The sequence below is a fragment of the Pygocentrus nattereri genome, chromosome 28 (genome assembly GCF_015220715.1).
Source record: "Pygocentrus nattereri isolate fPygNat1 chromosome 28, fPygNat1.pri, whole genome shotgun sequence".
In the NCBI taxonomy this organism is placed as follows: domain Eukaryota; kingdom Metazoa; phylum Chordata; class Actinopteri; order Characiformes; family Serrasalmidae; genus Pygocentrus; species Pygocentrus nattereri.
The window spans coordinates 22,164,768-22,180,479 of NC_051238.1; the positions used below are offsets into that span (position 1 = coordinate 22,164,768).

Genomic DNA, 15,712 nt, shown 5'->3' on the forward strand with positions numbered 1-15,712 from the left:
TAGTCATAAACAATGACAAATACATCATAGTATAAAAATGAAGGTGGGGGCATTTGGCCTGGAACCCCCACAGAGTCCAGACAAGGCTCGTTTGATCAGGTTGTATGCAGTATTCTCCTCTACTTCCTTTCCTTTGCCGGGAAATTCAGTCCTTTTCAAAGAAGAGTACTAGCCGGATGCATAAAGATTCAGACTGAGAAAGAATCCTTTCATCTTTTTTTAATATTCTAGATGAATGTGCTCAAAATAGCCCAAATCAAATTGAACTTGAATAGCATACAGTATGTCACAAAAGTGCATACACCCCTCACATTTCTTCAAATATTTTATTATAACTTTAATTAATAACACTATAGAAATGAAACAATGAAACATGGATATAACTTAAAGTAGTCAGTGTGCAGCTTGTATAGCAGAGCAGATTTACTGTCCTCTGAGAAGAACTCAACACACAGCCATTAATGTCTAAATAGCTGGCAAGTGAGTCCACCTCACAGTGAACATGTCCAAATTGCTCATGTCAAAACATATCAAAAGTGCTCAAAGTGTCAATATTTTGTGTGACCACCATTATTATCTAGCACTGCTTTAACCCTCCTGGGCATGGAATTCACCAGAGCTGCACAGGTTGCTGCTGGACACCTTGTGCTCCTCCTCCTTCCGCTTGAGGATGCCCCACAGGTGCTCGGTTGGGTTTAGGTCTGAGACATATTTAGCCAGTCCATCACCTTTACCTTCAGCAAGGCAGTTGTCATCTTGGAGGTGTGTTTGGGGTCGTTATCGTGTTGGAAAACTGCCATGCAGCGCAGCTTCCGAAGGGAGAGGATCGTGCTCTGCTTCAGAACGTCACAGTACATGTTGGAACTTATGTTTCCCTCAATAAACTGCAGCTTCCCAGTGCTGGCAGCACTCATGCTGCCCTAGACCATGATGCTACCACCACCTTGCTTGACTGTAGGCAAGAGACAGTTGTCTTGGTACTCCTTACCAGGGCGCCGCCACACATGCTGGACACCATCTGAGCCAAATAAGTTTATCTTTGTCACGTCAGACCACAGGACATGGTTCCAGTAATCCATGTTCTTGGACTGCTTGTCTTCAGTAAACTGTTTGCGGGCTTTGCTATGAGGTGCCATGTTGAGTATCCAGTGGCCAGTATGAGTGAATTGTACCCAAAACACCAAATTTAACAGCCCTCCTCCCCATTCACACCTGGAACCTTATAACTCTAACAAGTCACATGACACCGAGGTGTGGGGGGCAGGGACGACACAATTGGGCACAATTGAGCACAATTTGGACATGTTTATTGTAAGGTGTATTCACTTGTGTTGCCAGGTATTTAGATATGAATGGCTGTGTGTTGAGTTCTTTTCATAGGACAGCAAATCTGCACTGCTATACAAGCTGCACACTGACTACTTAAAGTTATATCCGAGTTTCTGTTCTGTAGTGTCGTCCCATGAAAAGATAGAATCAAATATTTGGAGAAATGTGAGGGGTGCACTCATTTTTGTGAAATACTGTATATTTGTCACTTCTATTGAGGCTTACTAAATTGTGCACCTCAGCTTGATTGTGAAATGGAAGTTGTGTCTGAATTTTGGTCAACACTGTTCTGTTTCCTGTAAGATAAATTCACAAACACATTCGTTCAGAGTAAAACTGTCCTTAATTTAGCAGTATAAAAATACATTAGAAGTTTGATACGTCGATGGTTTATAAGGCAGGCGGGAAGGCCTTTTTGTTGTATCATGCATTTGCACAAATGGGATAGGTCACAAAAGTGAACAAAATAGCCACACAAACATTCGTAATGTATTAAAAACACATTTATTATTTTATAAATACAGATCAGGATTTCACAGAAAAATAAAATCACAAGACAAACTGTTATGCCATTTATTTACATGTTATTTCTCAAGCATTGAAAAAAAACCAAGAAAAAGACAAATATTAAACTGTTATCACGCTGTCAGTACAAGAAATAAAAACATTGATCTGTAATCACATTCTCTATCAAAACTAAATCACCTCCTCTCAAAATGTACAGTAGGCTGAGTCATGCATGCACATTGTTAGAGATTATGTATTGAGTAAACAATTGAAGAAATTTATATTAATTTCTTTTAAAAAATATACAGTTTTATTAGCACATTTGTTTATGCTACAATACCGCTGAAAACCAAAATCTATTTCACAGAATTTTTGCATTTATTTATATATTTATATTTTTTCCCCATGAGACGGTTTACAAGAAGTTGAGCAGAATCATTCACAGCTTAATTCTCTGTGCCGGTACGATCTGGCAGTGTAAAGCTCTCCATCTGAAAGTGAGCCTTGCTGACTGTGGCTGTAACGTATGCACTGGAACTCCTCCTTGCGCACATAGAACTGCTTCTCGTTACTGTTATCCTCTTCATCGACATGGACCGTCATGTCCTCCTCCTCCTCCTCATCTTCGTCGTCTGCCTCTCTGGCCTCCAGGGCTCCCCCCAGCTCAGGCTGGTAACGGTCAGGGCTGTACTGGCTCATCCTGTACAGACTATCCTCGTCCTCCTCCCGGCTGGAGCTGCCCCCCCTCACGCTCTCACCGTCAGACTGAGAGAGGCGCAGCTGAGGCCGGGTCTTCTGGGACAGGTCGAAGGGCTCGTCCTGGCTGAAGCGGGACAGGAGTCGCAAGGGTGCTGACAGGCACAAGCGCCCCCGCCGCCTGAATACTTTAGCCATAAGAGAACAGAGGAAACACATCAGCAAGGGCTTCATTTGATTATTCTTAAAGGTTTTAAGAAGGTTGTTCAGCTAAAAATCTAATTTAGGCAATTTTCCCCTTTAAGTTTAGCATTTGAACATTATGAGAGGCAACTGTAACACTCATCACTGTGTGCATTATGCTGGTTGGACGGCCCTCTTCATCTGTGTGACGTGATAGACATTGGATTTTTGTTTATTTGGGTGACCCTCACTGCCACCGTTTATTACTCACATGCTAAATTTAAATAGTGGTGCTTAGCAAAAAAATCCTAGTTATTTTTAATGAGCTTGGCATATCCAGTTTTATTCACTATGCACTTGCAACTTGGAATACCGTGCAGTATAATCCAAAGCTGACCTTACATTTCTGTTTTATTGTTCTTTATTTATTGTTTTATTCACGTTTAAAGTTTTATTATTTTTTATTTTATTGGTTGAATAAACATTGAAATGGAATAGAGCAGTTTTGCACTATAGCTACAAGGCTAATGTAGGCAAGTAATGGTACCTTATAGCTATCAATTTAGCATCGTACAAATGGCTTGTTTACATCATCAAGTCACTTGTCTCAAACCACATAAGCAAGCCTTTGTGAGATTACTGAGCAACTCAATTGAGAAAAGCGTTTGATGATTAAACGATGATTGCAGTTTGTACCATGCTGAATTGATTGCTAGCTTCCATTTCCATTTGCCAGCTACATTAGCCCCCAAACATACTGATATTTACAGAAATGGACAAGATAGTGTTCTGAGCTATGCTACATACATCAGCCCTTTTTATAGATCACAGCATGGTGACAGTATAATACAGTGTCAGAAACCATGTAAGCTAATGCATATAATTTGACTGTTTGTCAAACTATCACTTTAAACTCAGTGTTGGCTGGTGATGCTTCATACCTCGGGCGTCTAGGCCTCGATCCATGATGCCGTGTTTGACCTTCATGTGTCGGGTCAGATTCCCTTTCAGAGTGAACTTGCTCGGGCAGTACAGGCACTTGAATGGTTTGCTGTCAGAGTGCAAGTGCATGTGGCCCATCAGATTATGCATTCTGTTGAACTCCTTTCCACACAGCTGAAAAGAGAACAGAACAATTCAGGCTACATCAAATCAACACTAATAGACAAGGGTGACATGTACGCTACATAAAACATAATAGCAAAAACATTCAATTCTGCTTCTTCTGTGTATGTTTGTAGGTTTAAGGCTGTATAGGTTTTTTTAGGCGAGAGCTATGAAGGAACCTCAAATTTAGCACTGCTGTCCCCTTTGCTCGCATTCCACACTTAAATCACTTTCAAGGAAATGCAGAGAAAACACTGCCATAAATTTAGCTGCTGCTGAACGCGCTCAGAGGTGAGAGTAATCATGAATGAGTGAGCCGAGAAACAAGAGGAAGAGGCCAGCAGACAGAGCCAGAGGCTGGCTGGGAAGGGCACTCCTGCGCTGTCCTTCCTCTGCATTCTTTTTTTTTTATTAGGGTGGGCCTTTCCTTCAGGAGGAGAGAGGGACTGTAAACTGTCCAAAAGGACCGTGAGAAAACAGGAAGTGCTCCCAAGCACAAGAGAAAGCGAGATGAAATCTATTTGCAGGCCTTTTCTCGGGGGACGAGAGAGCCATTGTTACAGGGGCAGTTTGCGCGGCAATATCCTTCCTATGGACGAAGAGACGCGCGGCTGCCAAAAAACGCAGCTATCTGGTCATCGCTTCAAGCCGCCCATCTCAGCCCAAGGTCACAAGCAATTTCAAAACAACAGGCACCCCAAAAAACGTCTTTGTGTGTTTTAGGACATATCTCTCTAGAATCGTGCAGCTCTGTAAATACAGTACACGTACAAAGTACAGTACATGTGCATGTCCATTTGTTTTCAAATGATTGAATTAAGACTCGAGATGATAAGAATCAGATCAAAACTGAAGTTGATCCGATTCTCAACACTTACGTGGTGGTATTAAATTACACTGTTCATAGTGCTGACTACTCATCTGAAACCTGTCCTGATCCAGCCTGGTTTGGAAAGAACATTTATCTGACCTGAGCCTTTTCAAATTCTCCTCATTCCCCAAGTAACAAGAATCAGCTTTGCATAATAATTCCCCACTTAGATTTAGGCTGGGTTATTGTAATGTAAATCACGTTGGCAGTGCACCTTGCATTTGTATGGCTTGATGTCAGAGTGGACGATCATGTGAGCCTTGAGCGTCTGCTTCTGCACAAAGCTTTTGTAGCACAGGTGGCACTGGTAGGCTCGGATGTTGGTGTGGATCAGAACGTGGCGTTTCATGTTGGCCAGAAGGGTGAACTCACGTCCACAGATGCGACACTTGTGCTCCTTCACTCCCTGAAAGGCATGAAGATGTCTAGTCAGTACACGGCTTAATACAGTTGTTTTGAACCCTGGTCCAGAGGCATTCCTGCCCAATTTAGTGTCTTTCCCATGGTATCACTTTCAGTTGATTTGTTGCATCAGATGCTAAAGCTAGGAACCTGTTAACAAGTGCAAGCTGGGGATACTCCGGGACCAATGGTATCACATATGTTTGCCGTACTCTGCAACTACCACTAAATGAAAATTGTACTCAGCCTTATCTTCCACCTTACCTTGTGGGTGAGGGTGTGCTGCTTGAGATGGTGCGACTGGACAAACTCCATGCCACATTCACTGCAGATGTATGGCCGGATGTCCTTATGCTTCATCATGTGGTTCTGCAGCTGGCTGGGGTACTGGAAGGTCTTCCCACACTCACTACAGTCATACTGGACTGGGCCCCGGTGTGCTGTTAGATGCCGTTTCAGCTGGGCCAGCGTAGGGAAGTCCAAACCGCACTCCACGCAAACGTTCTCCTGGCCCCTCTCGTGCTTGAGCTCATGGGCCCGCAGCTCGCTGGGATAGGCAAAGCCCCGGCCACAGATGCCACAGCTGTAGGGCTTGACGTCGCTGTGCTGCATCATGTGCCGCTTTAGGTGGCTGGTCTGGGTGAAGGCCTTGTGGCACACCTGGCATTTGTGGGGCCGGGCTCCCTGGTGAGTCAGCATGTGTGTGTGCAGGTGGCTCAGCTGCTTGAAGAGCTTGCCACAGAGGCCACAGCCATGCGGCTTGATGCCACTGTGGCCCAGGATGTGTGTCACCAGATTATACTTGGAGGTATAGGACTTCTCGCACATCCGGCACTTCCAGCGCTTCTGGTCACCCCCCACATCCACATAGTAGCTGTCGTCCACGTGGACGTTCAGGCCCAACTTCTCAGCAGAAGAAGCTTTGGAGCCCTCTTGGCTCCTTCTGCGATATCTCAGTGCCTCACTCTGGTAGAAGTGATTGGGAGAAAGATGCATGACTGGGCCGGGCATGGCGAAAGGGAAAGGTACCAAGCTCGGATGGAGAGGTGGGAAGTATGGAGGGGGAGGAGGCGGAGGGTGCAGTAAAAGTGGGGAGGGTGGCCATACTGGCATGGGCTTGATCGTCTCCTGCTTGACGTGCACAGTATCATATCTGCCCAGGACGCGATGGAACTGAAGCCTGTTTAGATCGATCATCTCTGGGATGTACTTGTGCAGGTGAGGGCGGGATGGGATGGGTTGAACAATTGGATAGGGAAGATGGGAGAGGTCAACAGTTCTGGAATCATCTGTCCTCTTGGGTTTGTAGTCGTTGGGGTCCATTTTGAAAGCGTGTTTGGGATTGCTGATTTAAAAACCTCTCAGGGAGGAAAGGTTGTGGTTATGGGTCAGAACAAGTCCTCAAATTTTTGTCTTGTGGGTTCTTTCTTTCAGCATTAATTGTGGATTTGTCCATCACTTGCCTGGGGATACAAACAACAACGACTTATTTCAGGAAGACACAGACACTTTCCTGCTAATATGCCTGGAGTTCAGTCTACGACAATAGAGCAGAATACCACATTACTTTCTCAAGTTCTCCAGACAGAAGAAAGAAAGGATCAGTACTCATCATCCATGCTTAAACGGGAAGTGCACTCACATAGACAAACCTCTCTCCCTCTCATTTTTCGCTTCTTCATGTAGCTTTACCGGACTTGTCTTTCACTTCGGTACTGCGAGCACTTCTCTTTTCTCTCTTGTCCTACATGACAATACTTTATCATCTTTTTTTCAGGTGAAATGCGAAACTGTTTGATAGGTGCCAGTGACCAGCAGTATGTCATTGTTTGCCTGCAGCTGACCTTGCTAAACAGCGGGAAAGTGAATGAGGAAGACTGAACAAAAAAAGAAACACAGGAACTTAAGCAGTTCTTCTTTCACCACATGTTAATTGTTTGGGTTTTTCATGTGTCTGTCAGTATTGCTACTGTTAAGGTGAGAATTTCCCCCAAACCTCATCAGATAATAAAGGAAGTATCACCTTGAACAGCTCTTTTCTACTTGGTTGAATGACATTAATACTAAAGATAGTTTTTTTTTTTAAAAATGGGCTCAGCTCAGCAGAAAATTTGAAGCATATGAAGAATATTCCAGCCACAGATTCCATTCGTTGCATAAGTTTGTGCTTATTATGAAAATGATAACAGAAATTGTTAGAGTGGTAATGGAGCATTAGGTTTTTTTAATGACATTGTGAAAATGCTAAATATATTTGTCGTTTTAACGTCACATGAATTGCACCCAATTTTAATGCATAACATTGAGTGCCTGACAAAAAGAGCACAAAATATTAGATGTTATACTAAAATGAAAGTACAAAGACAAACTTTGTCAAATTTAGTAAATCATAAAAAATATAGTTTGCAAAGAAGTCTTAGGCAGGCAAGAAGACGATTTAGATCTGTTTATCTGGGCAGTAGGTGTTTATGCCGGTAAAAAACACCATATAACATTAGAATACATACAAATAAATGTAAATACAGTAAGACGTTGATAGTCTAATCAGAACAAAGTTTGATTCCTTACTTCTTACTGCCCTCTAACTTTTTCATGGACTTGTAATATTTCATCAGCAGCACTTGATTTCATTTATAGAAGGATTCATATTCTGAAGCAGCTGTTGGGTGGTAACTGTAAATGCTAGATGTGCGAGAGGAGAGCTTTGGAACTGATGAGCCAAGACACATAAAATCAGAATTTTATTTAGCATTTATTCTAATGTTAGTGTTTGTTGAACAAAAAAATACTTACTGCCCATAAATAAATGGCTACACTGGCATCTGTAAAACGTTTGCACATGTTCCATGAGAGCATAAATTCTTATCATGCGTACAGACTGCATAACCAACAAACACTGTCAAACTTAGCAATGAGAGTTCTAGACCTTGCAGAAATGCTCACCCTGCAACATCTTAGCAAGACAGAAACAATCAGTGAGATAAGACAGTTGCAAGACAGTGATTGTTGAAGACGCGACCACCTCGGTCAGCCCTAACCGGCACCTGTAAAAACACTACTCACTTCAGTGGCCACAGTCTGCCCGGCTCCCTGTCCCTGATGTATTCAGATAATAAAGAGAGGCTCCTCCTCGCTCAGTGCCCTTGATTAGAGACTACCCTGCCCCTGCCCAGCATGTGAGTGTGTGTTAGCATGGAGCTAGCGGCCCCCGGGCACTTACCTGACGCTTGCCCTGCACTCTGGACAATGAGCCTCCAGCCCAGCAGACAGCATTTGAAGTGACTTAAGAAAGAGAACAGGAACAATCACTTTGTTCCCATTTTTCAGATGAGTACCTTCGGAGAGAAGGAAGGAAGGGAGGGGAGAGGAAGTCAACAAGCCTGTGCCTTCCTGCCGAAAAATAAGGAAACACTAGATAGACATCTCCATTCCTCTTCAAACTTGTGCAGTTGTGTGGATAAGAAAAAAAAGCTAAATGTATTCATTGTGAAAGGCTGAATGTAAAGATGTATAGATTTAGTAGTGGAGTTTCATGGGGACAAGCTTTAGAGCAGGCATTGGCCTCTAAAAGGAAGAACCACTCGTAGACCGTGTTCATGCCCAATTCCTCTTTCAGCTTTGCCTGTTTGGATGGAAGTGGGGAAACTTTCAGAGTTTCACCGAATACACCTTGGTGAAAGTTTCTCTTTGTCTTTAGTGCAATATTAGCATGTAATATGTGACTTTTTGCTGTAGGCTGCAAAAAATACACACATTTTCTAAGCCGCTTCTCCCTCAGGGTCACAGGGGGGAGCTGGAGCCTATTCCAGCGGTCATCAGGCGGAAGGCAGGATACACCCTGGACAGGTTGCCAATCCATCGCAGGGCGAATTAGCAAAAAAAAGATCTCTGGAAATGACAACATCTTAAATCTAGTCAATATTTCAAATTTCAATAAGACATTTTTTGAGTGTTGTTAGAATATCATAAGACTAACGCCTGGACATTTTTACTTGTTTTAAGTTGCTTCATCTAGTAAAATTGTTTTATTCTATTGCCTGACACTTTACAGCTTAACAGGCAAAAGTATCTGCCAAAAGAATAAAATAGAATTTCACTAGATAAAATGACAAAGTGAGTAAACAATGTCTAGAAATATGATGAAATAATCTTATAATGTTCATAAAACTTTCATAAAACACTTTTTACACTTCTGAATTTAACATATTGACAAAAAAATGTTTTTTAATATTGTATATTTTATATTGTGTTTGTTATATGTTTTGTCTAGTTATATTAAACTCAGAAAAAAAATAAATTGCATTCAAATGTGCAGAAAATGTCATATATGAATATATTCTCTGTAGAGGGTGTTTTAATGTATTTTCACTCAAAAAATAACAAAATATGTCATCTGACTGAGGGTCTTCAAACTTTTTCATATGACTGTATATTGACTACATTTAAGATGAGTTCACTTGTTTAGATATCTTTTTCAGTACAACATCAATGTGTGATGAATAGATCAGTAGATTCAACACATGGAGGGTAAGCAAAACCTGATGCTGGAGGCCATGTGAAAGAAACAAAGTACTAAAGGTAAACTGCAAGCTTCTATTCTGTAATACAGTGTTGGTAGAGAGCAATTTCCCTCTATACATGTGAGCTCATATCTGGGAAAATGTGATCTTAAGTCAGCCTAAAGTACAAAAATACCCCCTTTTAACTTGGTATGTTATTAAGCCGGAAGACGTTAATTGAGCAAATGTCATTGTTGGCTGAAGACCAATTACCAAGATGATCATCACTTCATGTTATAAGGCTTATTACAACAGTTAACCTGCTGACCCAACTGCGGGTCATTTCAATTTGACACTGGAGAAATGGAAAAAGCATGTACACGTGTGTTCGTGTTGCTTGTGACGGGGTTTAATAGGTAAAAATATACACGTTTTAAGTTAGTTCATGTGCATATATAAGACATGTTAACTTAATAGGTGAAAACGTTAATAACAATTTGCAAGTGCACCCACATTTCAACTGCAAATAGGGCTGTTTCTTACCATGAGCAGTTGCTTTGGGCCCTGAACTTCAAGAGGTGCTGAAATTTTCAGGCATTCATATGTATTTAATATTGTTTGTATCTTTTGTCGTTCTTCTTATTGTCAAATGTTTTATAAGCCCATTATAACTTTGTTTCCAAAAGATCATAAACACTAAAACTGCCACTCAATCTTAGATTGTAATGTTGTTGTATTTGTGTTTGCCATTTTCACATTTCAGTGTAGTTGTTTGATTCTGTTTCCACTAAACATTGTGTTATTGTATTTACAATAGTTTGTATTACATTTTTCCTGATCAACATGGATGAAGTTCATTCTTCTTCATTCTTGCTTGCCAAATGTGGTTGCCCCCAAAGTATGATGTCATATGATATCATATGATATATGATTTAAGATGTTTTGGGCCCCCAAATATTCCTTAAAACAGCCCTGAACATAAATGAAAACGATGATCACAGTGACTGTGTTGATCTTTGATGACCATCTGCCTCCTCAAGCCTCATGCACAGAGATGAAAATAGCCAGCAGTTCATTTTGGTGCATAACGCAAAAAGGGCAAAGGAAGTGTGTAAATGCACGAAAGCTGTTTTTCGTTTGACTAACTGTTCTTCTCTCATCTTCTCTCTGTTCCACTCTGGTGACAGATGCACGATCACGCACGCAGGTCTGTAGTGACCCTTTCCAAGACCTTAGGCCGAGTGGCTACAGAATCATTGACCTAATCAGATGCTATCATTAACTGGACTGATTAAGGTTGAGTCATTAGACTTAAGCGGTAGAGGTGAAGCCGTGGCACTCGCTTCGCTCATCAGGTGAGTATAAAAAGGCCATCTTTGGCTCTCAACTCCTAAAACATCTTCGCGTTTTCTCCCTTTGCTCAACTGCCAGCATCAGAACCTCATCAAGCAGTAAGTAACTCAGTCTGCCTGGCGGTGTCATCAAATTTGATGCATTATGTTTTCATTCTTCAGTTTAAGTGTAGGACGATAACATATTGTTGCCATTTGATATAACATCTTTCCTCTTATTCCTGCAGCTATGTCTGGGAACACACTGTACGTCTCTCTGCTGTGCCTTCTTTCTATCGCCTCTGCCTGCTATATCTCCAACTGCCCAATAGGTGGCAAGAGATCGCTAATGGACACACCATCCCGCAAGGTATGATAACATATCTCACCTTAAATGTGTGAGTGTGGTACCATCAGAACAACACATGAAGATCTGAAGAGCTTTCAGTCTTAAAATACAGGTTCCTAGATGGTTCTTGGTTTGGATGTAGAGTTATCAGAAAAAAAAGAGAAACAACATTAACTGGTATGGAACCTTTACCTGAAGAAGAACCTGAAGGTTCCTTTTTTTCTCAAAATGTTTACATAATTTGATCACTGAGATCAGATCAGTGTTTCAGAGGTTTGGTGTGAAATGGTTCATTATAGATAAACTTACTGACTTGTCTTGCTTTACAGTGGAGGTGATAGGAACCAGGGATCACAGTGTACTCAACACAAATATAGCCATTTATCTTACTGTCTGACTAGTAAACATGCCTTCTGAGTTTTTATATGTAATGATGATAAAATAGCATTACATATGTAAAGTAGTGGTAAAGCAATAGTAAATCTGATCAAGTACCTTTTCTTTGGAAACTACTTTGTCTTACACCATGTATGTACCACTTCACCTTTAATGTATTAAAAATATTTTAAGCCAAACATTTATGTCCAAACTATTATAAAACAATTAATCAGACACCATGCAGTGCATTTATATCCATTTCATACAGTAACTTTCTGTGAGGGAGCTTTTAGAGGCTTTGTAGACTGTGGACATCTGGTTCCACAGTGAACAACTGTGACATGGTAAGTATCTCTAGAGCAAAGCATTTCACATCAAGCTACTTTAAATGACTTTCTTCATATCGTAACTGTTTAATTAGGCAGTAAATGTGAAAAATTGGTGGAATTCCTTGTTAAAAAGAAAAGATTCTTTAGAGAACCAAATGTTGGACATCCATGCCTTTGTTCCAAAGAAGCTGTTTATTTTTTATAAAATATAATAACATTTTCTGTAACTATTGGCTTCTACAATCACTGAGTATTAAAAGTGAATTAAATATTTTTCCTGTTGTGTATTGCAGTGCATGTCTTCATTTCTCGCCGTCCTTCCTAAATGAGGGAAGAACATGATTAAAATTGCTGTTTAAAAATGTTACTTGAAATGTCACACGCTTTTGCAGCTGAACTGCTTGGAACTACTGACTAAACTAGTATCTTAGACCTCAGCAACAACACATAAAACAACATATCCTAATTCTTATATTTATACATACGTTTATTAGCATAGTTCCCTTCTAGCATCCATTTACATGACCATTTGACCCCGTTTATCATCTGTGAATCTGTTTCTTTGTCTTGTTTTTAAAATACATCTACACTAAAAAAGAGATGATTTAAATTGTTCAACAATTGTGTTGATGTTATAATAAGTCCTTGGGCAAGACTCCTAACACCACCTTGGTCTTCCTGTGTAAAATGATCAAATTGTAAGTCGCTCTGGATAAGAGCGTCTGCCAAGTGCCTGTAATGTTATGTGTGTTACTCCTGCGAATAAATTAAGTGCCTTTCTTTATTCAGTGTGATCCTTTGGTGTAACATCTTCTTTCTCCTGCAGTGCATGGCGTGTGGTCCTGGAGACAGGGGCCGCTGCTTTGGCCCCAGTATTTGCTGCGCTGCTGGACTGGGCTGCTATGTGGGCTCTCCAGAGGCAGCGGGCTGCATGGAGGAGAACTACCTACCCAGCCCGTGTGAGAGCGGAGGAAGAGTGTGTGGATCTGAGGGAGGCCGCTGCGCTGCACCGGGAATCTGCTGCAACACAGGTCAGTGTGAGTTTGTACACTTAGCCGTGTTAGTCACTGAGATAAGGACAATTTCATTTTACAACTTCTTAGAAACTGTGCTCTGATTCGTCAAGCACATTGATATGCTTGTACAAAATGTGTGAGTTGTCCAGTGATCACTTGAAGCACTGTTTTATAGGCTGGAGTTTCTGAATGTGCTGTGACACACCTGCTATGTTTACCTACACTCTTAAAAAAAGATGGTTCTTCAAGGGCTCTTTAGTGAAGACCGTAGTTTTATGCATGACCTTGAACACTCAGAGAACCAATTGCATGCTCAAATGGTTCTATGGATGGTGAAATTGTTCTTCAGATTGATGGAGAATGAGTTGTATATAGTTCTAGGTAGAACGTTTTTGAAAATGGTTCTATATAGCTCCTAAAAAGGTTCTATTGATACGATGTCAAGCTTTTAACAGAAGAATTTCATAATGCAAAGAACCCTTGAGCCATCGTCTTTCTTAAGAGTGTAGGTAAACATAGCAGTTGCGTCACAGTACACATAACCACATTCATTCAGATTCAGATTCCTTTATTGATCCCAGGGGGAAGTTGCAGAATTACACATACACATGTTGCCAAGTTACACATACGTAACACATAACTTGGCAACAACTCAGTGAGATTTGAAGCAGTGTTGCGAGGATGTAGGCCTGCAGTTGTTGGCATCATTAGTCTTCAGCGCAAACCTGTGGAAGCTCTTTTCTACATTTACATTTACGGCATTTGGCTGACGCTCTTATCCAGAGCGACTTACAATTTGATCATTTTACACATGTAGGCCAAGGTGGTGTTAGGAGTCTTGCCCAAGGACCCTTATTGGTAAAGTGTAGGGTGCTTGCCCTGGTCGGGGATTGAACCCCAGTCTACAGCGTAGAAGGCAGAGGTGTTAACCACTACACTAACCAACCACTTTTCTAAACCATGTCTTGTCTGATTATATTTGGAGAAAGGGGGGAAATTAGATAACACTTTATCAGAATGCTGCTTAAACAGGGACTTCAAAACACACGAATAAACACAACGTTTATATAAATCAGTGCTTGAGCATTTATGAACAGCTTGTGCCATTATCACAGCTGACATTATCTTTTAAGAAGTAAATGACATTGTAGGCATATAAGAGGCTTTAAACTAAAGTGCCACAGACTTGTTATGTTTATAACAAAGTTATGAAGCACCACTCCCCAGCAATGGAACTTTTAATTTAGAGGCCTAGTTAAGAACAACTTGCGGTATATCAGTCATATTTTAAGTGATCATTTTCATATTTATTTTCTTGCATAAATATAGACATTCCCATATAAAACACCTGCCCTCAAGAGAAATTAGAAATACCTTTAGTGTAATATTACTCCAGCAAAATCCTTTCGCATTCTTAATTGAGCACAAAAGTACATTTCTTGTTTATAAATGTACTAGAGTTTCTAACTTGGAGTTAGAGGAGTTCTAATAAGAATTATTGTTTTAAGATATTGTGATGAACACGTTCTGTTAAGGAGGCTTGTGTGGTCGCAGACATGAAGAACAGAGTTAGCTGTTCATGTCTGCAGCAATTCAATACTTTTGCACTTTAACTCATAAAAAATCATTAACAGACTTCGAACCAGGCCTCTGGCTATTAAGTTCCATTACTTGGTTATGATGCTGCATAACAGTGTTTTAACTGCGCCATATGCCCATCACTTTAGTTTAAGGTCACATATGCCATTTACTTCATGAAATATCCTGGTTACTCACATGACCTGTTCATAAATGCTCATACATTGCTTTAAAAATATGTTAGTCAGTGCTTACGTATGTATGTGTTATGAAGCCCCTATGTAGGTACCCTTTACATAAGACGTACATAAGGTGTAAAAAAAGGCATTTAGTTTTCACCGAAATACCTCTTTAAAGACGTTTACGTGTACAAAAATCAAAACATGGTGAAAATTATTGTGTCTCTTCTAATATTGTTCCACAGAGGGTTGTAGCGCTGATCAGTTGTGTATGACTGAAGATGAAGCTGATTCAGAGAGTAATGAGGGTCTTGGAGGAGAAGTGCTGATGAAGCTCCTGCACCTGGCCAGACAGCACCCAGCCAGCAGAAACCACCAGTGAGCCTATGAGGAACACTGGATCTGATTGGTGTGGTCTTTGTATTACTGGAGCACTGGTAGACAATATAATGCACTCCCCCTTTGAAATGACTTTGTATCAAATGTAGCTGGGATGTATTTTATGTACAAACATTTATACATAAAATGTATCCTAAACCTTAAGGCACTGACTGCTAGCTTGCTCTCGGAATATGTGTCGACAATAAATGTAGCGAAGGAGTCATATTGTCATTTTTGTGTCCACAGTATCTGGTTTTATCCTTGTTTCTACTCGCGTTGATATGATGTCATTTTGATCTCGTGGTTGTAAAACAATAAGCAGGTTGTACACGTCAGAACCACAATCTAATTGATGAAGTCGGCCCTTTCATGCTTAATCTGCTGAACACTATCGAATGTTATCTCTTGTTCTTCTTGTGTTGAGTCGTGCAATTAATCCTAAAGGTAGGCAGTGACATGGATTCGTTTTTAGAGGCATTTCAGAAACATTTCTCATTTACATTTACAGCTTTTAGCAAACACTCTTATCCAGAGTGGCTTACAGAAGTGCTTTCTTGTCTATCCTTACACTAGTGTC

At 40.8% G+C, this 15,712-nt stretch overlaps 2 protein-coding genes and 1 long non-coding RNA gene across 4 annotated transcripts; 2 read left to right on the top strand and 1 right to left on the bottom strand.

The window, feature by feature from the left end:
- Positions 1-1,888: 1,888 nt before the first annotated feature.
- Positions 1,889-8,415, bottom strand: znf366 (zinc finger protein 366). Of its 2 annotated transcripts, none has more exons than XM_017702763.2 (5): positions 8,316-8,415; positions 5,360-6,558; positions 4,908-5,099; positions 3,657-3,831; positions 1,889-2,720 (listed from the first exon to the last, which is right to left on the bottom strand). In XM_017702763.2, the coding sequence occupies exons 2-5, from the start codon at positions 6,416-6,418 to the stop codon at positions 2,272-2,274; spliced, it is 1,875 nt and encodes a 624-aa protein (XP_017558252.1). In that variant the 5' UTR covers positions 6,419-6,558; positions 8,316-8,415; the 3' UTR covers positions 1,889-2,271. The 2 variants fall into 2 exon arrangements, with proteins under 2 accessions (XP_017558252.1, XP_017558253.1); XM_017702764.2 differs by lacking the exon at positions 8,316-8,415 and adding an exon at positions 8,159-8,267.
- On the top strand, positions 6,200-7,175 carry LOC108430335. Its single transcript, XR_001858076.2, has 2 exons — positions 6,200-6,313; positions 6,530-7,175. It is a non-coding gene; the product is annotated as an uncharacterized LOC108430335 (long non-coding RNA).
- A 2,504-nt stretch (positions 8,416-10,919) lies between the features above and the next one.
- Positions 10,920-15,355, top strand: LOC108430332 (isotocin-neurophysin IT 1-like). The gene is made up of 4 exons (XM_017702761.2): positions 10,920-11,045; positions 11,174-11,295; positions 12,808-13,012; positions 15,000-15,355. The coding sequence occupies exons 2-4, from the start codon at positions 11,176-11,178 to the stop codon at positions 15,134-15,136; spliced, it is 462 nt and encodes a 153-aa protein (XP_017558250.1). The 5' UTR covers positions 10,920-11,045; positions 11,174-11,175; the 3' UTR covers positions 15,137-15,355.
- Positions 15,356-15,712: the final 357 nt, after the last annotated feature.

Coding starts and splice junctions, on each gene's coding strand:
- LOC108430332 (XM_017702761.2), top strand. CDS start 11,176: ATGTCTGGGAACACACTGTACGTCTCTCTGCTGTGCCTTCTTTCTATC. Junction 11,296..12,807: donor TGGACACACCATCCCGCAAG/GTATGATAACAT, acceptor TTTCTCCTGCAG/TGCATGGCGTGTGGTCCTGG. Junction 13,013..14,999: donor GGGAATCTGCTGCAACACAG/GTCAGTGTGAGT, acceptor ATTGTTCCACAG/AGGGTTGTAGCGCTGATCAG.
- znf366 (XM_017702763.2), bottom strand. CDS start 6,418: ATGGACCCCAACGACTACAAACCCAAGAGGACAGATGATTCCAGAACT. Junction 5,100..5,359: donor AGCACACCCTCACCCACAAG/GTAAGGTGGAAG, acceptor CATGCCTTTCAG/GGAGTGAAGGAGCACAAGTG. Junction 3,832..4,907: donor TCAAGCCATACAAATGCAAG/GTGCACTGCCAA, acceptor TTCTCTTTTCAG/CTGTGTGGAAAGGAGTTCAA.